The sequence below is a fragment of the Ambystoma mexicanum genome, chromosome 1p, assembly GCF_040938575.1.
Source record: "Ambystoma mexicanum isolate Mex_15411 chromosome 1p, UKY_AmexF1_1, whole genome shotgun sequence".
In the NCBI taxonomy this organism is placed as follows: domain Eukaryota; kingdom Metazoa; phylum Chordata; class Amphibia; order Caudata; family Ambystomatidae; genus Ambystoma; species Ambystoma mexicanum.
In genome coordinates, this window is record NC_090921.1 from 411,320,359 (window position 1) to 411,345,592 (window position 25,234).

The following is a 25,234-nucleotide window of genomic DNA, read 5'->3' on the forward strand; positions in this document are numbered from 1 at the left end:
TGCAGCATTCCGTACAGCGCAGATATCAGTCCCCGGCAACCCTGCGAGGTTGCAATGATATGATATGATTATTCATATGTTTATTTATATAGCGCCTATACACAATGGGCCTCATTACTGCAGTGGCGGTAGAGAGATACGGCGCTGGTACTGCTGGTTGCGCCGTTATCACTCTACCGCCACATTACGAGTTCTGCTTGCGGGGGCCGCTCTGCACGCCTGGTCAGACCAGGGGTCTAGAGCGGCACCCGCGAGCGATCAGGATGGTAGCAACAGTACCATTATGAACGGTATCGCTGCTACCATCCTCCCCATTCCCATTGAGCCCTATGGGGGCTCAAATGGGAATGGGGGCGTACCGTCTCCGGGTCCCGCGAAAGGGAAATTACCAGGCCCTCCAAGGTCGGAATTGCCCGGTAAATCCCCTTTTGCGGGACCCGGAGCCGGACCCGAGTTTGGGGGTAGCCATGCCCTTATTAAGGGCATGGCTACCCCCAAACTCGTAATGAGGCCCAATGTGTTCCAAAGCGCTTCAAGGCAAGGTAGGGAATAAGGGACAATACAATGACATTCTTACAGGACATGAACAGTAAGGATGTAAAATTAACTATCGTACTCGGCCTGATGACATTTCAGATAGTGCAAGAGCTAAGACATAGATAAGGAAGGGAGGGAGAGAGTGGGAAGGAAATGGAAACAGACAGGTGGCTACTGTACTAGGCCTGATGGCATTTCTGGTAGAGCCGGAGAAAAACAAAAGGTGAGAGAGGGGTGCAGAAAGGGAAGGGAGGAACAAAACAAGCAACTATCGTACTAGGCCTGACGACATATCAGATAGTGCTGGGGGGACAAGTAAAGGGAGGGGAAGTAGACAGACGAGGTTGCTATCATACTAGGTTCCAGGACAATTCCGATAGAGTAAGTACATAGAAGAAAGTAAGGAGAGGAGGGGAGGAGATAGGAAAAGGGAGAAAGGGAGAGGAGGAGATAACGGAGATTAAGCAGTCAAAAAGAATGGAGAAGCAAGAGGGGAGAGTGAATACAATTGCAGAAGTCAGTAGTAACACATAATGTTGCAAGCCAGGATACAAGATGAAGGTGGGAACTGCATGATTCAGGGCCAGCATGAGTACAAGATGCAAAGGAAGTCCAACATGAGAGTTGAGAAAGGGTGACGCACCGTGAATCAATGAAGTCCATACAAATTCAATCCAGCGTTGGCTACAAGACGGTGATGGTAAAACCAGAATGTATCAGGATATACTCCTGCAGAAGTAGGCTGGAGGGGGGAAGGGTGGAAGCAGGGTAGAAGAATGAAGCAAAACAGGCACCACCTGTGTGCGAGAAGGGTGGGAGCACAAGGGAAGAACACGGGGACCAGAGGGGGTGGGGGCGGCTTGAGGGGACAGAGGGGGTAAACACATGTTGGTGCATGCTTATCTGTGTGGTGGGAACACTTCCCAAGTCTTGGGCTAAAGCTGCAATAGTCCCAATACATAAAAAGGGAGGGAGAGAAAACCCAGAGATTTATAGACCAATCTCCCTCTTGCATTTGGCAGGGAAATTGTTTGGTAAATTGATCTAAACGAAACTGGAAAATTGGCTTGAGATCAAGGACCGTATCACACATTTGCAAGCTGTATTTCGTAAGGGAATTAGCACTTTAGAGCAAAGCTATACACTTGTTTTGTGGATTTAAAAGCTGCATTTGATGGGATCTCCAGGAGTGAAATATTTAAATACCTCCAGCAATTCCATTTGAGCTCATAAAACGATAATTCTAGAAATTCTCTAGTAAAACCCTATTTGTGCGATGGGGCAAACACGGTGAATGCACAAACCTATCCAAAGCTGAAAAAGGAGTCAGACAAGGATGTGTTCTGGCCCCCACATTATTTTCCATCTACATAAACAACATTGCTACTCACCTCCTGCTCGTACAGGCACAAACCCCAACACTAGGGGATTAGAGAATACCCATTCTCTTCAAAGCAGACGAAGCAGTATTAGTTTCAAAAACTATAAGTGGCCCAAAGACATTGGTAGACGAGTTCACGTTGATGTGTCAAGTAAATGGACTTGAACTCAATGTAACTAAAAGTATGGTTGCAAAAACATTGTGAAAAGGCACACTTCAGGAAAATCATTCTAGTTATTAATGGTGAAAGGGGTGAGAAGGTCCAATCCTTTCACTATCTTGTGACGCGCTTCTCCAGTGATGGCCAAAGGAAGGAGCATGAGGGTAAAGCCGCCAGCGGCCTGACCCGAATTTTGGAAGTAACATTGAACCTTTCCCAACAGCATGGCCAGGGAGCAGTAGGGCCCACTCCGACAGTTTTCCAATCTAAGGCAAGACAGGCAGTCATGTACGGTGCAGAAATCTGGGGGCTCTCAGCGGATCGTTAATTCAGATCACGTGAAAATGGGTTCCGAAAAACATAGCTGTGCGTCCCTAAATGGCCACCTACCTCAATTTGAAGAGATCACCTGGATTGGAATGGACTTAAAATTTAAGAGTTTGCCCCTTTTCTGTTGCCCGCATCATTGGACATCCCCAGACCTTGACATATACATCATGGAGGCCACATTGTATTTGCAGAAGATTCCAAGTAGAGTACTTGCAATGGGTCTCGCATCTCAGAATACTTTGCAAGACTCTGGGTAGGGGAAGCTGGTGGACTCCGCCGGGTACGATCACAGCCAATGCAAGAGATATGTTGAAAGCTGAGATAGATGAGTTGAACCGTCATTTTTTGTTGAACAAACCAGGAAGTAATTGCCTCTTATTGGCTTTTTATCCATAAAAGACAATGCTGAAATCGAGAAATACCTAGATTTAGTTAAAATCTCATTCCCTCCTGCCCTTTTATTCAAACTAAGGGCAGGCATTTTACCTCTGGGTACCTTCACATCTAACTGGCAGTAGGGTGGCTCAGACAGGTGCCCCTATTTCCTGGCACAGAGGAACCCCTTGTGCAGGATATAAAAAAATAGATTGAAAAATCTAAAACCATAATAGCCCACACATTAGATCTATGACTGCAGCAGAAATATTTTGTTAAAAAATGGATTCCATCGATGTTATTTCTGCTGTGTCTCATTTTATACCGAGGGCATGGAACAAGAGAAGGAAACAGGTGAAAATCTCCCAAACTAATAACAGGTGCGTTACTTAAGCAATATGACCCGAGCGGTGGGGGCATTACCGACTCAGGTAATGCCCCGGGGCCCATAGTTATAGGCCCGAGCAAAGCGAAGGTCATATTGCTATTAGTACCCCGGCCCGCATTATGTGCGTGACCGGGGCACTAAAAGCACTTTTTCTGTCCCGAAATGCTGCAGCGTTTCAGGACAGAAAAAAAAACCAAGAAAATGGCCGCCATGGAAAGGGTAACGGAGTCCCTTTCCATCCCTTTCCAAACAAGTTTTCCCAGCACGTCCGCTCCCGAAAAAGGATGAAAAAGAAGGTAAGTGACCATCCGGGCACCATTAGCCCCCGCCACACCAGCTTGGGGTAGTCTTTCAAGGTCTCCCCGAGCTGCCGTGGTGGGAGAAGGCACGATTGGCACCCTTTTGAAATTAAACATGCTCTCTGTTGGGAGCGGAGTGCATTTAATAACAAAAGGGCGCCGCAACGCCTATTGAAAAAGGTGTTTGACATTTTTTTTTCTTCCTGGTGTGCTTCGGCCTCTAAGCCCGGCCCTGTGTAGGACACATCGCTCTTGCTCTTCGACAATTGAATATCAAAAAACATAACACTGCAGCTGCACACACCTTATGACACAGGGGAAAGTAGGAAAACATGTTCTTCCTACAATTTACTTCTGTAACTTAATAAAGACTTCTCTGTACTCCAGAATTCAGAGTAAACTCTCTGAAGAGTGAACCCCTTTACTACTGCTGGCTGGTGAGTTAAGCCAACTTGTCATATGCCATTTAAAGGCGACACAACTTTGGATCGATCTAGTCCCCACTGGGAGAGTGTTTGACACTTTAGACACAAAAGCCAATAATTCTTCTCTCAGAACAATATTTTGTTATCTTGGAAGTAGGAGCTATACCAGATTTCCTGGCATAAGAGATTGCTTAGGCAGGAAGTGATGTGTGCGTTACTGGAGGTAAATCAGGCCACGTCAAATGCACAGGAGCTTTGACTGGATTCTGCCTGAAAATGGCATCCAACGCAGTTGTTTAATGCAAAAGAAATGTGATCTCTAGGACTTAACTTCGAGATCAGTGGAGACCAATGGTAGAGCAATACCCAGAAAAAAATATGACTCTGTTTGACATAAGCAGTGTTCTAATTCACCGAGGTGTGATACCCTGAACAATATGACTCTGTTTGACATAAGCAGTGTTCTAATTCACCGAGGTGTGATACCCTGAACAAGATGACTCTGTTTGACATAAGCAGTGTTCTAATTCACCGAGGTGTGATACCCTGAACAATATGAATCTGTTTGACATAAGCAGAGTTCTAATTCACCGAGGTGTGATACCCTGAACAATATGACTCTGTTTGACATAAGCAGAGTTCTAATTCACCGAGGTGTGATACCCTGAACAATATGAATCTGTTTGACATAAGCAGAGTTCTAATTCACCGAGGTGTGATACCCTGAACAATATGACTCTGTTTGACATAAGCAGAGTTCTAATTCACCGGAATGAGATAAAGTGATTACGCCCACAAGGCCGCTAGATTGTGGGCATTTTGGATGCTTGTGATTTTGTTTAGCTTGCAGGAACTGAACGTGTGTATTTGTTACAGCTCCCTATCAACATAGAACCATGGCAAAAGGCATAGCCTTCATTTCGTCCACTTGTTTGGGGATTTGTAAACTGCTACTTGTCGGCAGCATCAGGGCACAAATGTAGCGCATTATTAGCAGCGGTGCCAGGAAGGCGCCGACTGTTGGAAGTTGAGAGATTGCCGGAAGTGGGCCGCTGTTGTGTAATGAACGCTTTGAAGAATTTGCCAGGATGATGATATAAGCCTTGCAAAGGGGATGGGGTTTATACATAGGAAATCTGGTCTTGGGCTTTTGGCAATAAAGTATAAGAGCTGCCACAGGGGGAATAGTGTGATGATCAGGGAGCAGGGTGTGGGGGGTAGCAATCTTGATAGTATACTTACCACAGATCACGCAGAAGAGGTGGATCTTAGGGCCTTTCCTGAAGAAGGCAACCTCAGGTTTTTGGCGACGCGAACAGTGTAAATTCCAGTGTATTGAGTCCTGTAGACGGAGAGATGGCTCAGCAAATTTCTTGTATGCGGTCAGACTGTTGTAGAGGAGGTTCTGCCTGGCCGTGCAGGAACTGATTTAGCGGCTTCTTTCCCTGATTGGGAGCCAGTGTGGCACCTTTATCACTGGCCTGAAGATAAGTCTGGCAACGGTAATCTTGGACTCCATGGGGCAATGCACAGCGTTGTCACCGGTGGCAAGCATTCCATTAATGAGGATTGACATGAGAAGGGGCATACAGCGAGAGGCAAGGTTGAGAACTCCCATTCCTGGAAGTTACTTTTTGGAAGAGGACAAGTCATGGCAATGATAGCCTCTTGGTCCAGAACACAATGCTAGAGAGGTTTTCTGGCAGGCATCCTCAAAGGGGCTGGGCAGCTGTTAGTTTGTGTTGATGATATTTGTCCTTAATTAGTTAATTTGAGCAAGAAGAAGTTCTTGAGGCTATCTAGGGTATCACTGATGGGGATAGGGAGTGCTGTGTTGAACTAGTTTTCACCACGTCTTTGTACATTTGGACAGTTCTTTGCTGGAACTCTCTGCTTCTGAGATCCATGTCTGGGGGTGCCCTTTCTGTGCTCTGCCTTGGGTTGATGGCAACCTGCAGGTATTAGTGATTGGAGCCAGTGTCACTCATGTGCCCTACCTGTGTGTGTCTTCTGCTGCAAGTCTTTGTTAAGTCAATTGCAATATTTTCTGCAGCAGTGGTGGGAGTTTTAGGTGTTGAATGGGGCAGCTTACTCAATGCACTCTTGGCTTCCATTTCTTTCTGAGCAAGGATGGTCTGATCGAGTTAGTAAGATAGTTTTTTCAGTTTCTGTTGTTGGCTGGCGAAGGGAGTGGTTGTCCATGCTTGGAGGTTCATTATTATTAGGTGTAGTATTTGTATCGTGCAACTGGCAGAACTAACTGCATATATGCACAGGTTTGAAGACCGTATACAATGGAAGACTCAAGAATTAACCAAGAAAAGAGCGTACTCAGGAGCATCGTCCAAAGAGTTAGGGTTGAAGGGCCTTCCTACATACAGCTAAGGAAGTCAGACTTCTAAGATAGAAGGGTAGAGTATTCTGTGGTCAAGCTCCATAAATTGAAAACATGTCTATTTCCATTATGAACGCAGTGGGGGGAGTTATAAACAAAGAGATAGGACAGCCCCTAATGCCTCATTCCAGGGACTAATATACAAAGTGCTACACTGAAAAGATGGAATCAGGATGAATCTGATTATTTCACATAATAATTCTTAATTTAATGTATCATCATGTATTTAAAAGCCACTATAGCTGGCTAATTAAAGCGTTGGACATACATATAGTAAAAAACACAAAGTTCAAACAATTTCATCAATTAAAATTAATCACAATATTCATACACATAAAATGTCATAAAGTGCAGCGTGAAATGTGCAAAATTCTTTTCATGTATCACACCACAATCTGACCCTGTGTATGTGTGATGGAAAACATTCACTGCATTGCTAATACATAAAGAACACCAAACATTGAAAATCTTTAGAACAATTTCTTAAGTCTAAAAAAGTACTCATTGATGTAAAACAACCATCATCAATAATGGAAAGCAACCAAAGTCTACTGGGTGAGACAGATGCAACACTGTCTTCCAAAAGTGTGCTTTTCCAAAGGATTTAATAATTTTCCTTGGTCCTAGTTTCAACAACTGTTTTCGTCAGGACAGCTTCATCCATTTACTTGACCGGAGATCAACGTAAGTGTGTTCATCGGTACCGTGATCCACTGACCCAGTATCTCTCAACCATCAACAGGACGTGTTCTGCTTCTGGATGCTTAAAAATGAAGGACAATAAATCCCCCCAACATCGCCACCCCAACCGGTGAAACCTCTGGGTGCTGCCCCCAAAGAGGTCATACAGAGCTGCAAACCCTCAAATGTACACGTGGACCGCCGACTTCTCCAAGCCTCATGCCATGGTGAAACAAATTGCTGGGGAGTGAAGAGTAGCCAAATGCACTGCTCCAAGGGTGTATGGCGAATATAGTAGAGTTGGTCCCACCAGCAAACACCTGTCTGCCGAACAAGAAGTCTGGATGACATTGGGAAATCTTTCGATCCTTGAAACACTTGTTTATAGGCGCGTTATAAATGCCATATCATATCATATCATATCAGATAGATAAGATGGTGCGAGTCTGTGGCTATATTTAAAGCCGAGGTAGAGAATTTTAAAATCAATCCTCTGCTGACAGTCTGATGGATTAGATTTGAGGATGAGGTTGACTAAGCTGTGGCGGAACCAGGTGAGACGCTGGTGGCTTCAAGCTATCGACACCTGAATAGGTTTGTAGTCAAGCAACTGAAATGATGCATGTCTTCCAGCATTGCTTGGATGTAGATGTTCATAAAATGGCCAGCTCAAATGCCAGCTCAAATGCTAAAATTGTCATGATGATGGAGTAGCGCGGTCAGCAGCATTATGGGAGAGATATAAGGAGCCTGAGCTCTGCCACACTTCATCCGGGTAATTTCAATATATTGCTGGCACTGAAGCAACACTATCTTTGACACACAAGATTTTGGAATTGTACCCGCAGGTTGGGAGGCTAGTATTTTTTCCGGATTTAATACTGTTGCGTGGCTCGAAGACCTGAAGAAGCAACTGCTGGACGGCTGTGGAAGGGGTGTTACATTCACCTAACATGGCGCTGACCCGTACAGACAGCTAATCACAGGCGTCCGTGGATCTGTGAGGGCTGAGCCTCACGCGGCGAGGATCAGTGAGGAACTCTTGGTGAAGAATGGCCGAATGACCTCATGCAAAGTCACGGGAAATGTGAAGTATCTCCTAAAGATGAGTTATTTGTTCTTAGATGAACTGCTCAGCGCGCAGGTGTGGTGCCTATATTCTGGCTCCATTTTTGGAGAGTGTAAGTGAAATCCCCTCTACGGATGAACTGGAAAGGCCTGATCACTCTTGCCTCTCCTTAGTTAGGCACTGCATATGCCCGCGGCCTGCGCGACTTCATCAGAATGCCACACTAGCAAGGGTTGCACATGGAAGGAGACCTTGTGGCCCCAGCTCCTGTAGGGTAAGCAGGAGAAGGGACATCTGTGGCTGCGCATGCGTGAAATTGAATGATGTCCAAAGTTCTGCAGCAGCATCTTGTTATTAGTAGTAGGTAGGAGAACCGGCAAAACCCAGGCCTCCATCAAAGACAGCTTTGGAGAGATGGTTAAGAGCTCTGTGAATATGTTGCAGTCGTTAGCAGATGTCCTCCCGCCCTCTGGTCCTGCACAGCGTCATCTTAGTGACACCGGAGTGGCTGAACGTCATGCTTTGATCCCAGAGGACAACACAACTCGGATCCTAAGATTTGGATAACAGCCTTAATAGCCCGTGACAGGAGGTCTGCTGTTCTTTTCACTCTGCATATCAGCATATTGATTTCTTCCGAGGTGAGGGGTGGTCGATCTTCTGTTGATGTTTTTTTTAGATGGGTGCTTTTTTTGGGGCGGGAGGTTTATCTATGGGTCCTGCCTTGGAGGAACGTGATCTGGGTGGAGAGGACAAGGGCTGTGATGGGCTCACAGGGCAGTGGGGCGGGCGCACTGCGCCAGGGAACCCGAGGCACACAGATTCTGTAGCCAGTGGTCGAAGTGGACGGGAACGGTTGGGAGCAGCGCTCCTCTACTAAAAGTGTCGGAAGAAGGAGAAACTTGCACTTCAGTGCATGTGTTTAGGGGTTTGGGTCGTGGTGATGGGGTTTGTGGGGAGCGGGAGCAGGCCAGCAGGGAACATTGTTCCACTACTTCGTTTTGTACACTTTGACCACTGCCTGAAAACGGTTTGAAACAAGAGTCACAATCTTGCAAGGAGGGAAAGGTACAACTTTTTATTTTTTTTATAAGATACACACGTCGCACCTGTGGGCATGTTAAAAGGGGTCGGTGGGGTAGGCGTCTGTATTTTTTCTCTTCCACCCCACACCTGAGAGAAGTACACATTCCTGTCTCTTGACCGCCATGGGTTTAGTGGAGCACTATATTACGGATGGTCAGGGAAGAGGGGCAGTTTGGAAGGGGGGGAGTGGAGGGGAGGCTGGGCTCCTGGCCCGTCACTCTCGTCACATTACTAAGGCCCAAATGATAGCCCCTTTCCACTCGGTGGGTAATTGCAGCATGCGTACCATGTTTGCAGGTAAAGTGTTAGAATGTAATGTCCCCAAAATGTGCAAGAGTCGGTTAACTCAATATTCCTATAAAAGTAAATACCCACATTGATTGCAAACCAATCCTGGAGTGAAAGTGTTGCCTGATCAAATAAGCACACAGTTCCATAAATGGCCCTCGACCGAAAGACACCCACACTTCCTCATACTTTATCTTGTTCATAACGACCACCATTTGCCTCCCTAACACAGGTTGCACTTTTCACACTTGTGATTAATACATTGAGTAGGGTGTTTGCCAGATATGCAACATAAGAAAGCATTAAATACATACTTCTTTAACTCCAACGAGTAGTACCGCCTCTCGTCTGCTTCATCCCCAGTCTGATCTCTTTTCCCCTCATGACCTGGCTTCCTCCTTTCTGCGCACTGAGGCCTGTGTGCATATTGCGCATTACAAATATTAAATCATTATAATATTGCTGACTGTCACAAGAGACACAGTTCTCTAAACAATGCCAGCCAGTGACTCCAAAACCTGGGCCAGTTCCATTTGCCATAGCCTGGGCGCCTAGGATCTTGTGTACTCCCTTTAGGCGAGTCAATGACGGTCTGTGTCTTGTGACCTGACTTTTGCCATACCACAAGGATGCTCCATTTGATTGACTTGACAGAGGGCACTGTGTAGTTGTGGGCGTCCCATAGATATGCTTCATTAGTTGCGGTGCATGTCAGGTGAAGGGTTCAGGCCACATTCCGTAATTACCCCATCTGTATAATGAATTCACGGGTGTCACACACGAGAATGCAAAAAGGATAACCACGCCCCAGGGGGTGAGTGTCAGGCCGGTCTTTGAATCAGGCAGTGCAGGCGGCTGCCTGAGGTGCCAGGCTCTAGGGGGTGCCAGTCTGACTCCCAACACCATTGTCATCATTTAAAAAAAAAAACTTTTATAAATACAGTTGGCGATTGAAGGTACAACAGAAAAAGGAGGTCACCCTTTAGACAGATCTCGTACATCAATATCCAATTGCATCGGTACAGACGTCATCACACATAAGGAGACTACATCAGCAGAAACATTCAAAGTGCATGGACAATTTCAGTCACACCCGTCTTCTCGGGCCAGGTAGGAGCGGAACGTGCACCAGATATCACAGAGTCTGGTCACAGAGGAAAAAGAGTTGGCATAGAGATTCTCGCTTTCTTGCGCCCATGTCAGTGCTTTCATCCATTCGCCCACGGTGGGGGGGCACCTATTCTTCCAATGGAGGAGTATTGACCTTTTAGCCAGCATGCAACCAACATTGGCAAAGCCCCGGTCATCTCTACCCAGGGTCCCAGACCACAAACCAAACAACGCGCCCAGAGGGTGTTTCTCTAATGAGGTGCTTGTTATGTCAGAGAGAATATCAATGATTCTTGACCAAAACGTTTCCAGTCGCAGGCATACTCAGAACATATGTCGATGGTCTGCTACTGTTACATCTGGGACAACCATGTAGTGTAGGATGGGAGGATGGGGGGCATTTTGGATAGTCTAGCGGGGGTATAGTGTAGGGGATGTAGAATCTTAAATTTCATGAATTTAAAGCGAAAGTTGAGGGAGACCCGTCTGGTGTGTGTGCACATGTGTGCCCAGTGGGTAACAGAAATGGCAGTTGTCAATTCCTCTGCCCGACGTGAGCATGCTTTTTGAGAGGGAGGGGCCATCCCATCCAATGGCATTGTATATAGTGAGGACACCACGTGGCTACTATCCCCTGAGTTGGCAATGTAAGGGAGAATCAGCATTTCTGGAGGTTCCTGGGGGGTGCACGGGCCAGTGGGCTGCAATCGCAGCGTGGACCAGATAGTATTGTAAGAGGTCTCCCCCATTATCTCCGTGGCCCGGTTTCCAGATCTCAGGCGTGATGAATGCCCCGTTTAGAAACAGGTCAGCAAATGCTCTGTAACCCAGCGCTTTCCAATGGATCTGAATCGCCTTATCACGCATCAGCAGTAGCCCTGGGAAGTTCCAGATTGGGAGCCATTTATAGAAAGTGTGTGTGGCCCCCATCTGGGCAAAGAGCAGCCGCCCAGCCCTCAGTGTAGAGGCCACCGGGTCCAACGGGGAATCATCCCTGTAGCGGGTATCTAGAACGAGGGTCTTGATGTCATTGCGAATGGCTGCCAGCGATTCCAGTTTGACATGTGGGGGCGGGGAGAATCTCCACTATGTACCAGTATGACGCATATTGTGCCTGGAAGGACATCCAGTACAATTCGGTGTGCGGTGCAGAGAACCCCCCCTTATGAAATGTGGGAGTCAGTTCAGTCCACTTTTTCCTGACCGCACCACAGTGCCTTAGGAACTGGGTGAAAGGTGAATGTAGTCTGGTGAAGTAGTCTTTACTGGGCCAGATCGAGTCGGGTCGTTGGAGAACAGATAGAGCAATTTAGGCAGCAGAGTAATTTTTATGAGTGAGAGCTTAGCCGGGGTGGACAGGGGGAGGTTCTGCCACCTACGCATTTTGTCCTCAACAGTCATAGGTGTCTTTCAGTAGCTCAGGGCATGTTCTGGACACAGTCACCCCCAGATATTTTATATGGTCGGCCGACCAGCAAAGGGCGAAGTGGCCCTGGACTACAGGAGTATATTGTCTGTGAGCGGAAATACTTCCGACTTAGATGGGTTCATCGTGAAACCAGAGAATTGTCTGATTCGAATGATGTCCTGCAGTGTGGGGTCCAGGTTGAGGTGTGGGTCGCGGACATACAGAAGTATGTCATCTGCATATAGCGACACTATCTCCACCGGCCTATTAGGCAGAGATCGCAGTATCCATGTCTCTCTCTAATGAAGTCAGCCATGGTCTCAATGGCCAGGGCAAACAGGATGGGGGAGAAGAGACATCCTTGGCAGGTGCATCTACCCAGAAGAATTTGTTCGGACATGAAGGAGTTTACCACCACCCTGGCCACCGGGCGTGTGATGATTGTCATTGGTTTAAGTACACTTTAACACAGACATGAACAACCCTTTCTCTGCCATGCTCTTGGTGTAGCACAAGCACAGCAATTTATAAACATCAAGTGTTTTCTTTCCATAATTACGAGTGTAAAATAACCTGAAATAGCTTATTTTTTATAATAATATTGTGCAACCAATGTAAACACTATAGAGGAATGGGCGTTCGGAATGTAGTATTACACTGTAATACAACATGGTAAGGTTGGGGATCGCAGAAGCAACAATCTATGTTTTAGAAGTCCATTATTTACATTTCAGCCTAGCCATCCGTGCTGTCACTGAACTGATGCATTCAACATGAATATTAGTGAATGTTTGTAGGCTAAAACGGCCCTGCAGAGAAGTGATCCAGCACCCACATGTGCTTATATATTTTTTGGCTTGCTTCCTGAGCACTCTGCAATCTGTCACAAAGGTGGCCCAGGCCAGGCTTCCCCATGTTGCTGGTGTTTGCTAAGAGACTGCACAGGGCACACATAGACACAAAGCTTCACCCATCATTGTGTTGCACCTGGTCACACACCGAGGCGCATACAGGCACTGGAGAAGCACCAGATCAGACAACTTAGAGGGTGGGGATAAGGAGGGCATGGGGAGGGGACAGGTACCAGTTAGACTGCCCACCCCAACTGCCCACCTCGAGTGAATTAAGCAAAGCCCAAGCAAATACCCCTGATCACCTTCAGTGATACAGATCTGACACCTGGAACCTTAAGCAAAACACACAAAACCCAATGACCCCCTCTCCTTATGTTACTAAGATATTTCAGACTCCAGAAATCACCCCTCTTCCGTTCATCATGTTTAGTAAGAACACAGCTGTAGACACAACAAGACACAGACAATAAACGGTGCTGGTGGCTGCACAGTTAACAAATGCCCGGCAATTACTAATGTAAAAATGTTTATTGTTAGCACACGCATTTGTATGCATACATTTTTAGGCAATTGAAATCGAATGGGTGTTTGTACTTGCATGTCAGGTGAGGGATTGGAAGGGTAGGGGCAGGAGACCGTCCATTCTCACAGCAGTGCTTAAGTGTGTGGTTTCAGACGTGAAGGAGAGAGTTAACTGATTGTAACATTGAAGCTGCACTAGAATATTTGACAATGTGTAAAGAAGTTAGATTCCCCCACAAAAGTAAGCCCCCCCCATATCGTCTCTGAAGTTAACACCTCTCCCAACATTTTGGGGGGGCACCAACAATGCTTCCCGCCTGGGGTGCAAACTGGTCTAAGACCGGACCTGAGTGTCATCGTTATTGGCGAGGGTGCTTGTCTGATGGCAAAATCATGAACACAAATGTGAGAATTGGGTGACGAATAATCCATTCCCACCATTTCACTGAAGCTTTCACAGGTCCTAGACCTGCCATTTAGCCTAACCAGTCTCTGCAATGTCATGCCACTGCTTGAACAGGCATGACTCTCTCTCTTCACCGATTTACATGTCATTTTGCCAGTGGTCGCACACATTGTCTGTGCTCTGTTCCAGCCTCTCCTCTTAGGGTTGGATCTAATTTGAGTATGATTTGATATGATATGATATAGCATTTATAACGCGCCTATTTAACAAGTGTTTCAAGGCGCAATGAGGCAAGGGAGGGGGAACAGAATGAAGACAGAGACAGCGATCCTACTAGGCCACGTGGCATTGAGATCACGCAAGTGCAGGGGAGGGGGGCAAAGGGAAAAGTGCAGGGGGAAAGGGGAGGGAGCAGTGCAGTACATAGAATAACAGTCACATAAATAAAGACAATAAATTCATTTTGGAAAGCTTTAAAAACGTATCTTTTCTCTCTTCACTTGTCAGGCTAATCTTGTCGCGTTTATTTCAGCTGTTTTTATCAATAGCGCTCGCATGCCTTAATGTTTGAGCGATTTATAAATGTACAGAAACATTAACATGTCAGCTTGCACCGCAAAGTGCAAACGCACTTATCCTGTCCAATTTCATTTGAATCTATCATCCCCAGCGTGCACAGGCCGTCTACAAAGTTTAAGAGTAATAAAGTGTAGTCTTTCTTCTATTTTACCTTTTTCTTTCTTCTTTCCATGCGGTAGTGTTCTCCCCCGAATGGATGACAGGCAAGTGTGTCTTTTGCTCAAGCCAGAGCAAGTTCATTGGATCCAGACCGGTCCAGAACACCGGCCGCACCAACAAAGGGCAGCTTAGGCATGCCGATCAAGTGGCACAGTGAGTAGAGCGCTCTTTGACATCTGTGCAGAGTCTGCTAACGCAGGTTCGAATCCCGGCGAGGCCAAACTCAGCCTTTCATAAATGAGCACCACACACCGTGGGTAATAATAAGCAGCGCTCAGATACCTGCGGGATCGTAGCGCTATATAAGTGCCAAATTATTATTATTATTCTGTGTTTCTTCTGTTTCTTTTTTCTGTCTTCACTTGAGCAGTCAGCCTTTACAGGTGGGCCACTGGTTAACTGTTTACAGTCCCACCAGGATTGCTGAGATTGCTTTGATTGCTTCAGAGCAGGATATGGGGGGAATTCATAGAATTCTTTCACTTACCCATCGAACGACCAACCTATCTGTGTTGCTATACGGGCGAAGCTGAGGTGTTAGCCGCCCCAGGTATGGAATATCCAGTCCCTTTCTCAGCCTGGCACACAGTTTCATACAGTGGTATAAGTGTACCCCCCAAAAAAAAGTAGTGGAGGTGTGACACTGGCGGCGGACAGAATAGGAAGGTAGGGGCGACCTGCAACACATTTTTCAAGGGGTGCCCTCATGCTGGATGACAGCCAATTGAGTTGAAACAGATGTCACTTTAGCTGCAACTTATATTCTGAGGTAAAGTGGAGATGTGTGCTTTGACTAATGGTGAAAATGGTCCCAGAAAGTATTGGAGCTGTTAACAGTGAAAAATAAAAGTTGAGGAAAACCACTCCCAACCATTTCGGCTCACTTCGACCACTGGTTTCGTGCATTACTTGACTGTGGTATTTTTTCCAGACAACCGCTCTGATCATTTTTGGCACTGGAATCTGACAAGGCAACCTCACGCATAGCTGGCCTTCCATATCTTCCAGCATCACACCACTTTGGGCGGGGCATTCTTTGCTTCCTGTGACACCCCCTTTCGGTTTTCTTTGGGATCTGATGATATACGAGTGAATGGGAAATGCTTGCGTAGCTGTCTTCGGTTCAATTTTAGCTAGAGCCATTAGAGCTATTATTCGCAACAAGCCACTGCAACTCAATGGCATGTCGGCAGCCAGTTCATGGAGCACCTGGCCACTGAGGCTAAAGAGAACCAAAGAGGCTTGACGATGAGCTGCACAGCCACGTTCTGAGTGGTTTGAAGGCGGTGTATCAAGTAGTTGGTAGTCCAGCATAAAGTGCATTAGCGTAACCTAACCATGAACTGATCAATGCACCTACCTCAGCAGCATGGTCAGTGTGCGGCAGATACAGAAGAACATGGCCCAGCATCTGGAGACAGAAAAGCTAAGATCTGACAGTTTCATTAACTTGTTTGGTTAGTGTCCTTTCAGGGTGCCAGAGGATGCCAAGTTTTCTGACCTTATTTGTTGGAAGTGGCGGATGGTGAACATTTTCATTGTAAGGGTGTAAATATTTGCCACCAAACGCCCGAGCCACTGAGCGTAGCAAGGGAGGATTTACCAACCAAGGGAGGTTCGGGCGGTTGAGGGTTGTACCAGCAAGAAACGTTTTTGAGTAATGGTTTAAAACAGTGCTTTCATTATACAGCACACATTCTGTGACGGAAATTGAGTAAAAAGCAAAACTGTTTGCAATTGGTCTTGTAGAGTAACTCCAATCCAAAAATGCAGTAGATGCAGGTCACCAACAGTGAACATTTCCCAATGCATTTTCATTATGCCTTTCCCACAATATATGTCAGTATAGTAAAAATGTTCAAGCCGGCTGTGCCCATACATTTCCAAGCTGGCTGCACCAATATATGACATTATTCCCATATAAAAACATCTCATGAAAGCTTTGCCCACCCGGGACTCGGATAGGGAATGAGCTGACACGTAAGAGGTAAGATCCAGAGAAAAGGGGACCTTAAGTCCCCCATACCAGATTACTCTAGAATAGCTGTGACCCATAGGTGTTATCAGTGGGGGTAGTCATATACAGCTTCTCATTTAAATCCACAGAAGGATTTGAATTGTGAAGATTACAATCAAAGAAACTCAACAGGATCCACACTATCCTGTCTGCCAATCCTGACAGTTACCTGTGGGTAAGATCACTATTCATCTACTGATTGGATGACAACATTATAATAAGAACAACAGACGTGAGATAGAGAGTAGCTCTACATTGATTATGAAAATCCATAATTACAGGGGCAGCACTAAAGCAAGGAGGCCCGCTTAGAGGGCTTCCACACATTGGGGACTTTGCAAATTAATGACCACCCTACTCCATCTAAGGGACGACATATCTCAAAACAGGTCATTAGGGCAAAGGCCTCTTGCCAGTTATGAGTACCTGTTATGGATACTAGCTGTGAACACTGATCACGGACATTGTAACTATTGTCTTTTGCAAAGGGTAGTTAGGTTTTACATATATATTTTTGATTTTTTTAGGGAGAATTATATGTCATCACACAAGAATCAGATAGTAGGCGGAACATCTTGGAATTAATTCCCACGAGAGAGATATCCAGGTGATTAGAAAATATAGTATCATGACAGACTACCAAGTGTAGAGGAATAATTGGTTTATCTACATAAGAATGACTAAATTATGGTTATTAGTTACTCATTATAGATTTGACAAGAAAATAAAGAATTGGGTAGACAACTCCTGAAGAAGGGATCACACACCCCGAAACGCGTAGAGAAGCATACAAGAATTGAACACAACACAGAGTATTGACTTGTTTGATCTAGCCATATGTGAGACTGTCGCAAATTCAATGTATGAAATTGTCTACCTGCTACGTAAAGATAAGAAGTTTTCTTTTGTTAAAAAGTGAAAATATGACTATATGTCAACAGTTTGACCTGATTGAAAATCAAATATGATCTAACACAAACTAATGGTCCAGAAACCATATGATGAAGTAAATATTTGATCTGTTTTATTATGAATTGGAGTTATGAAAGTTATTATTTAATCTAATTCAATGAATATATGAATTAACTACAAAGTTGATTGTCTATACAATACCGATTGGGTGTGCAGGGGACGGGAGAGTGCCACAAGTTTGTGGACATCAGTTGTTTTTACATTTGTTAGTACAACCCAGTGTCAGGGTTGGTTTTCTGCCCCGCACCCCATTACCTACCTGATAACTAAATTCTCCAATAAGAACAGGTGTGCCCTAGGTTAGATAGAACATATGCTTTGGCATGATGCCAGTAATGATACCATAAGAAAACATGTCCACGTAGTCTCTGCCAATATATGGCAGTGTCCCCACATAAGCGCACATTCTGTTGGCTTTACCTTTGAAAATGCCATGCCACAATAAGAAAACATGTCCAAACTGGCTGCACAATGTAGGCAAGTCTAGACACGTAATAACACTTATCGTGTTAGCTTTAACCTTGAGACCCAGTAAAACAAAAAATATCCACAGTTTTAAATAGCTAATTTAGCCACGTAATAACACTTATTATGCTTACTTTATCATAAATACTCAGAATACCATGTCACAATATAAATTACCAGTTTAGCTGTGTAACGACAAATACCATGCGTGGTTTATCATGAATGCCTAGTAAAAAATGTCATGCCACAGTAAGAAATAGCCAGGCTGTTGCTCCAAAATGCTCATCTAGCCATGTAACAACCCTTATCATGCTTGCGTTATCATAGATACCTACCAGAAAAAGGCCAGGCCACAGTAAGAGATGGCTAGACTGGTTGCCCCAATATGCCAGTCTAGCCACGTTAGAACACATCATCTTTTCTTTTTATAACCACTTTTCATACTGTGCAACCTGACAGGTGGTACCCATATAAGGGTGCACGTCATGTGAAAATGGAGGTTGGTGTTTGTCTTGCCTTGTGTTAACTAAATGTAGCTATCACGATTAGTGCCAAACAACATTCCTCCACATAAGCCTGGTTGCTAATCAAATAATTCCTAAGTTCACCTTCCTCCATTTTGCTCTTTCTCCACCATTTCCCACCACCAAGATTAATTTCATTTGCATCAAGATCTCATCCAACTATTTATAAGAGCATAGCCTATATGCTATTTTATGTTATTTTGCATTATGTTACAATCAAAAGCCAATACTTGAAAGCCTCAGATACACATTGAAAAGGTGGACAGGGAAGGCAGTGCAGAGCCTTGGAGGATCCCAAAAGTTTGATTTCTTTGGGGCCAGACTGAAACAGACGACTGGATACACTAGGAGTGAAAGGACAAGGACCAAGATTTAGTCAACACGAGGTTTCTACCTGCATCAACCACAATTCTGAAGCTCAGCAGGAAGAGCACCACATGCTGTCCATTATCAAATGTAAAAAATAGTTTCTCACTGCTGGCATTCAACATAGTGGACTTGGCCCATAAAGCGAGCCAAACCCAAACATCCTGTTGCTCAAGAGTGTATGGGGCTGCTTTTCCATCAGCCCGTAATTCGGGAGTGGGGTCCTGTTCCTTGTAGACATACATGAAGGCGGGGTCCCTGCCATCGAATTTTCATCGAATTTTCATTATTGCACTGCAGCGTTCTAAAGGTGAGAGTAAAAGGTAGCGTACAAGCATGTACGCCACTTTTCGCCCTTACTTTTGCACAAACTATGCAAATGAAGTGAACGCCCCGGCCATGCACGCATGGCGGGCAGCGTTTAAAATGGATCCTTATGGAATCCGCCTGCTTTTTGCTGACGCTGAAAGCCAGCACACCCCACAGGGATCCTCAGCATTTATGCCGGCTTGAAAATGCATTACGGCGCAAATGCTCCAGCATTTGTATGGTGGAGAGGAAGGGAACGGCGGAAACGCAAGTTGCATTCAGCTCCTCCTCTCTGCCATACAAATGAAGGAAAATGAGCTGCGACGTTAAAGCATCGCGCAAAAGCCTTACTGTGGTGCTGCCCGATGACGGGCACGCACGCGGCGGCGTGACGTTGCATGTCGCTGCGTGCAACATAAATAAACGGGACGTTTCCCGGCCGCGCAGAGCGACCGGGAAGCCCGAACAGTAAGGACGTGTGTGAGGTGTCGCCCTTGCTAGTTGGGGGCTACGGGACCGCATGGGGGCATGGACGAACCGTCAACAGTGGCGACGAGTGGGGGAAACGATGCCCGGACCCGGCGGTGACTATTAAGATAATTTTTCACCGAAACGAGGTGGATGCAACACTTCGTTTCTTTGCCGCGGGTAGTGCGTTACCCACGCGGCTGGCGGCCATTTGGGCAAACAAGCTGTGGGACTTCACGAGGCTCCGGTTTCGGCTTGGAAGCAGCCCCAAGCTTAATTTTTGGAACTCCTGACAGCAGGAAGGCATACCTGCAGGAATATATGCCTATTTTCAATTTTGGCTTTTCTTTGGGTTTACTACGTCAAGTGGAAGCAAGGAAGAAGGCTTTGGGCTTAGGATCTACATGACCCACACATTTTTCTGCTTGTAATTTTTGGAACATTTGAAGGCTGGACAGTTCATCCTCATCTCTTTCATCATCAGGCTGATGGATACACTCTGTTTCATCCTCTTCATCATCAAGATGGTGCATCTTCATCAACAGGTTGGTGGCCACGCTGATTTCACCCTCTTCATCATCACAAGGTGTTGCAGTGACTGTGGAGTTTGAGTTGCGGCCCCGGTGTTCCATGCTGGGGTGCCTGTGCGCTCAGACTCATGAGTGACACTGAGGACCAAGGTGTCGCAGCGGCAATTCAGCGGCCTCCTCCTCCCCCGCCACGTGCGCTACCTCAGGGGCAGCCGGTGCAGCAACCTCCACTTGTTCAGGCGGCTCCTCAGGGTCTTCCACCTCCTGTACAGCCAGCGGCGGGGCCCGTTGCTCCACAAATCCTTCCAGTCATGGCCCAGGTGCGTACCCAGGCAGCTCTGCAGCCCATCCCCGAGTTTGATGTGTCGGGCCCACCATCTAGCCTAGGGCCCAGGTGGAGAAGGTGGGTGGACCGTCTGGACATGTACTTTCGAGCGGCCCAGGTGGTGGATGATGACACCAGGCTGGCAACCATGCTGTATTCGGCAGGACCGTCTGTGCAAGAGATTTTTGAATCACTGCCGCCTGGGGATGGATCATATGGTCAAGCGAAGACTGCCCTGCAGGCTTACTTTTTGCCCCTTGCCAACGCGGACTATGAGCGTTTTCTGATGCTATCGGCCAAGCAGAAGGACGATGAATCTCTGGACTCCTTCTATGGACGCCTGAGGCGTCTCTCCTTAGCCTGCGCCTGGGGAGATGCAGAGGACATGATTAGGACAATGCTTATCCAGGCGTTATCATCAGGAAAGCTCAGGCGCCAGGTGCTACAAGAACCATGCATCACGCTTCAGCGCATCCTTGAATTGGGGAGGTGCCATGAGGTGTCAGAGGCGTGAGCAACCAAAATGGAACCAGGGTTGCGCTCCATCAAGACTGAGGAGTTATGTGCAATGTGGCGCGGCGGCAGGGGTGTCAGAAGGCCTGGAGGTGTTCCCCGAGAGAGGGCCGGAAGGGCAGGGGAAATTTGCATAAAGTGTGGATACGACCTGCCCCACCCAGCAGAGTGCCCGGCAGCAGGAAAGACGTGTGGGCGGTGTGGCTTGCCGGACCATTTCTCCAGGGTATGCAAGGCGGCCACGCCTGTGCTGGTACTGAGAGGCCCAGGGCGGGCAAGCTTTACCCGGCAGGGTCGGCCGCCCAACGTCGCTCAGGTGGATCAGAGCGAGGAGGACGCCCAGGTGGAGGAAGTGGAGGAGGACGAGGAAGAAAATGTGTTCTTTGTCTCGAGTGTGGGGGTCCTGAAGAGTAAGAACAGGAGACAGCCCAGGTGTGTGATCGAGGTGAATCAATCTCCCGTTCCGGTCCTCGTGGACACTGGGGCATCCGTCAATGTAATGGCACGGGGACATTATGATGTGATGGACCAACCCCCCAAGTTGGCTGCGCCAAGGGCCCGCATCTTTGCTTTTGGTGGTCGTAACCCGATTCCCTTGGACGGTGCGTTTGTGGCCAGGGTGGAGCATGATGGCTCACAAATTAAGGCACGGTTCTATGTGACACCTGTGAGCACCAACACGTTGCTGAGCTGTCCTGCAGCGGAGGCCCTTGGTATTGTCACTTTTGCGTATTCTGTCTACTTGGAGGACATAAATGACTTATTGGAGAAATACGCAGCACTGTTCAAGGGGATCGGACAGATGGTTGGGGAACCTGTGAGACTACACAATGACGATTCGGTGCAGCCCATTGCCCTGAAGCATCGGAGGGTGCCGTTCCACCTTTGAGAACAGGTGGATAAAGAGCTGGATAGCCTGGTGGATCTGGACATAATAGAGAAGGTGGAGGGCCCCACCCCATGGGTGTCCCCCATAGTAGTGGCACGAAAACCCAAGCAGCCCGATGCTGTCAGGATCTGCATCGACATGAGGCTCCCAAACAAGGCCATCAGGAGAGAAAGACACCTCACCCCGACGATAGATGACATCATTCCAGAGGTACAAGGTGCTCGCTTCTTCTCGAAACTGGACCTCAGGGCTGGGTATCACCAGGTTGTCCTCCACCCCGAGTCGAGATATATCACCACCTTCACCACACATCGGGGGCTCTACCGTTACAAGAGGCTTAGCTTTGGTGTCTCCTCGGTGGCCGAGGTGTTCCAGAATATAATCCGGGGTGCCCTAGCGGACTTGGAGGGAGTTCTGAATATAAGCGACGACATTTTGGTGTTCGCGAGAACAGAGGTCGATCATCTGCGGCGTCTGGCAAAGACATTTGAGGGACTGCAGTCCTTGGGCCTCACCCTGCACAAGGAGAAGTGTGAATTCCTCCGACAATCCATAGAATTCTTTGGTTTTGTGTTCAAGGAGGGGGGAGTGTCTCCTGATCCCAAGAAGGTGCAGGACATAAAGAAGGCGCAGCCTCGGGAGTCTGTGTCTGAGGTACGGAGCTTCCTGGGCATGGTTACATACTGTGGACGGTTTATCAAAAATCTTGCCTCCAGGTCGGAACCGCTCAGGGCACTTACGAGAAAGGACACGATCTGGAACTGGGGCCCACTGGAGCAGGCTGCATTTGACGACATCAAAGGTGCCCTGGCAGCTGAGAACACCATGTCCTTCTTCGATCCCATGTTACCATCGGAGATTATCGTTGACGCCAGCCCGTTCGGACTGGGCGCCGTCCTGACCCAGGTAGACCCGGATGGGGGTTTCCGCCCAGTGGCCTACGCCAGCAAGGCCCTGTCGGAGGCGGAACAACGATACTCGCAAATTGAGCGGGAGGCACTGGCGGTGCTCTGGGGATGCCGGCACTTCCGACTCTATGTCCTTGGACGCCCGGTGACGGTCGTGACGGACCACAAACCGTTGCTGCCTATCCTGGCGGGGTCATCACCCAAGCCACCCGCGCGGATTGAAAGATGGATGCTCGCCCTGCTGGAGTATGGGGTCACTCTGGTCTATCGGCCTGGGGCGAATAACGCGGCCGATTACCTCTCCAGACACCCGGGGGCACGCGGCGGAGGAGACCCAGACACGTGCACAGAGGAGGCCAAAGAACATGTCCGGGTGGTAGTGGAGGCGGCGACGACACCGAATGCCATGCCTCTCCAAGTGCTTGAGGTGGCGGCAGCTGAGGATGAGTGTTTTAACATTCTGAAGCAGTCCATGCAGCAGGGCTCTTGGAAGTCAATGCTGGAGGCCCTGGCAGGGCGCACCCAGGCGGCCAGGACTGTGCTGGAGCAGCTATGGAAAGTCCGGGAAGAACTATCATTTTCAACGTCCGGACTCCTGCTCAGGGGTGATCGGATTGTGGTGCCCCAGTCGAAGGTGGGCGACGTGATTGCGCTGGCACATCGTGGTCACCAGGGTGCCGCTAAAAGCAAGGCCCTCCTAAGGCTGAAGGTGTAGTTTCCAGAACTCGAGCGCAAGGTGGATGATTTCGTGGCGGCCTGTGTGTGGTGTCAGGCGGCTTCTCCACTGCAGCGGGAGCCGGAGATAGAGGCGATGCCTCGCGGGACGCGACCATGGGAGGTCGTCCATGCGGACTTCGGTTCCACCACGATGGGCACCCACTTCTTGGTAATAGTTGACGAGTACTCAAGATATCCAGAGGTGGAATTTGTGGATTCAGTAGCGTTCGAGCACGTTATGGTTGCCGTGGAGAAAATATTTGCGGCCCATGGATTCCCTCAGACGTTGTGCTCCGACAATGGGGCACCATTCCAGAGCGAACGCTTTTCGGAGCTGTTGGTGAGCTATGGGGTGGTGCACAGAAAGAGAAGATCTCTCCCCTGTGGCCAAGGGCCAATGGTGAAGCGGAACGGCTCATGAGGACCCTCAACAAGACCTTTAGAATTGCCCAGGGACAGGGACAGCCATTGCAGAGAGCGTTGCACCAATTTCTGAGGGTCTATCGCACCACGCCCCACGCATCCACTGGAGTGGCCCCGGCGGAGGCCCTGTTTAGGTGTTGCCCGCGTGGGTTGCTACCCGAAGTGGGGGAGAAGGAACCGGGCGTGATCAACGATCAGCAGGTCGAGGCTGACCGAAAAACACGGATCGAGCAGGAGAATGCTCGGAGAGGGCTTCGCCCACAATGACTGGAACCAGGGGACGAGGTCCTCATTCGCAACAGACATCCACATGGAAAGCTCTCTCTGCCCTATGAGCCAGAACCTCTGGACGTTGTGGCGGTAAAAGGTTCCATGATAACTGCATCGGACGGCCGGTCTGCGGTCACTCGAAATGTCAGCTTTTTCAAGAAGCTACGGGATCCAAGAACCGACCCGCCTCCTGAGCCCGACCCCGGGGAGCTCCCAGAGGACACTGATGAAACACCGGGCCTGCCTGTGTCTCTGGCCAGACCAACACCTGTGGACAGATCACCCGTGCCGGAGGTGAGCAGGAGGTACCCCCAGAGGGCTGGGCGAGGGAAACCTGCTCGCCTCACCGATTACGTACTTGGACATTTGGCCGAATACTGTAGTGGTAATCACTGTTAAAGTAAGGGGACCCGGGTGGCTGGCAATAAAGGGGTGCTTCCGACAACGGGGAATGCTAAAATGTTATTGTTAGGTTGTATCGTGTGCAGTGCATAGTTGTAGTGTGTGTTGTTTGTTCTCCTGGTAAAAGGAGGAGTGTGGCGCTGCCCGATGACGGGCACGCACGCGGCGGCGTGACATTGCACGTCGCCGCGTGCAACATAAATAAACGGGGCGTTTCCCGGCCGCGCAGAGCGACCGGGAAGCCCGAACAGTAAGGACGTGTGTGAGGTGTCGTCCTTGCTAGTTGGGGGCTACGGGACCGCATGGGGGCATGGACGAACCCTCAACACTTACTCAAGGCTTTTACGCCATGCATTTACCTTACGGCTGATGGAAAATGAGCCCCTGTTTGTTCCAGTGTAAAGGTTGCATCTGGAAAGTCGCCAAACATCCCAGCCGTTTGGCCAATGAAGACACATTAGCTTTAGAATGAACACTGCATTTATTACTCTAATTAAGGTCAGATAATGCATGAGCGTTTAAGAGGACCATATTTGGAAGCAGAACCCTGGTCTGTAATTGCTCTTGTATGTTCCAGGGCCAAACGCTGAAACGGCACGATCACAACCTTCAAATAGTTCAAAAGAAAACTGGAAACAGGCAGGAAGCTTCTGTGCGGGTCACAGGCCCCGGAAGCAATCACAA

General features: G+C 47.9%; 1 protein-coding gene across 2 annotated transcripts in view; it reads left to right on the forward strand.

Annotated features, from left to right (window-relative positions):
* The window catches only part of F2RL3 (F2R like thrombin or trypsin receptor 3), a 62,592-nt gene that overhangs the window by 17,652 nt on the left and 19,706 nt on the right, over positions 1 to 25,234 (forward strand). Inside the window, exon 1 of one of the 2 annotated variants that reach the window (XM_069649209.1) lies at positions 14,473 to 14,605. The exons of the other annotated variant lie outside the window; for it this stretch is intronic. Coding sequence (XP_069505310.1) covers positions 14,587 to 14,605 — 19 coding nt within the window. The 5' untranslated portion in view covers positions 14,473 to 14,586. Of the gene's footprint in view, positions 1 to 14,472; positions 14,606 to 25,234 lie in introns of those variants that run through there. 2 annotated transcript variants of the gene reach the window in all.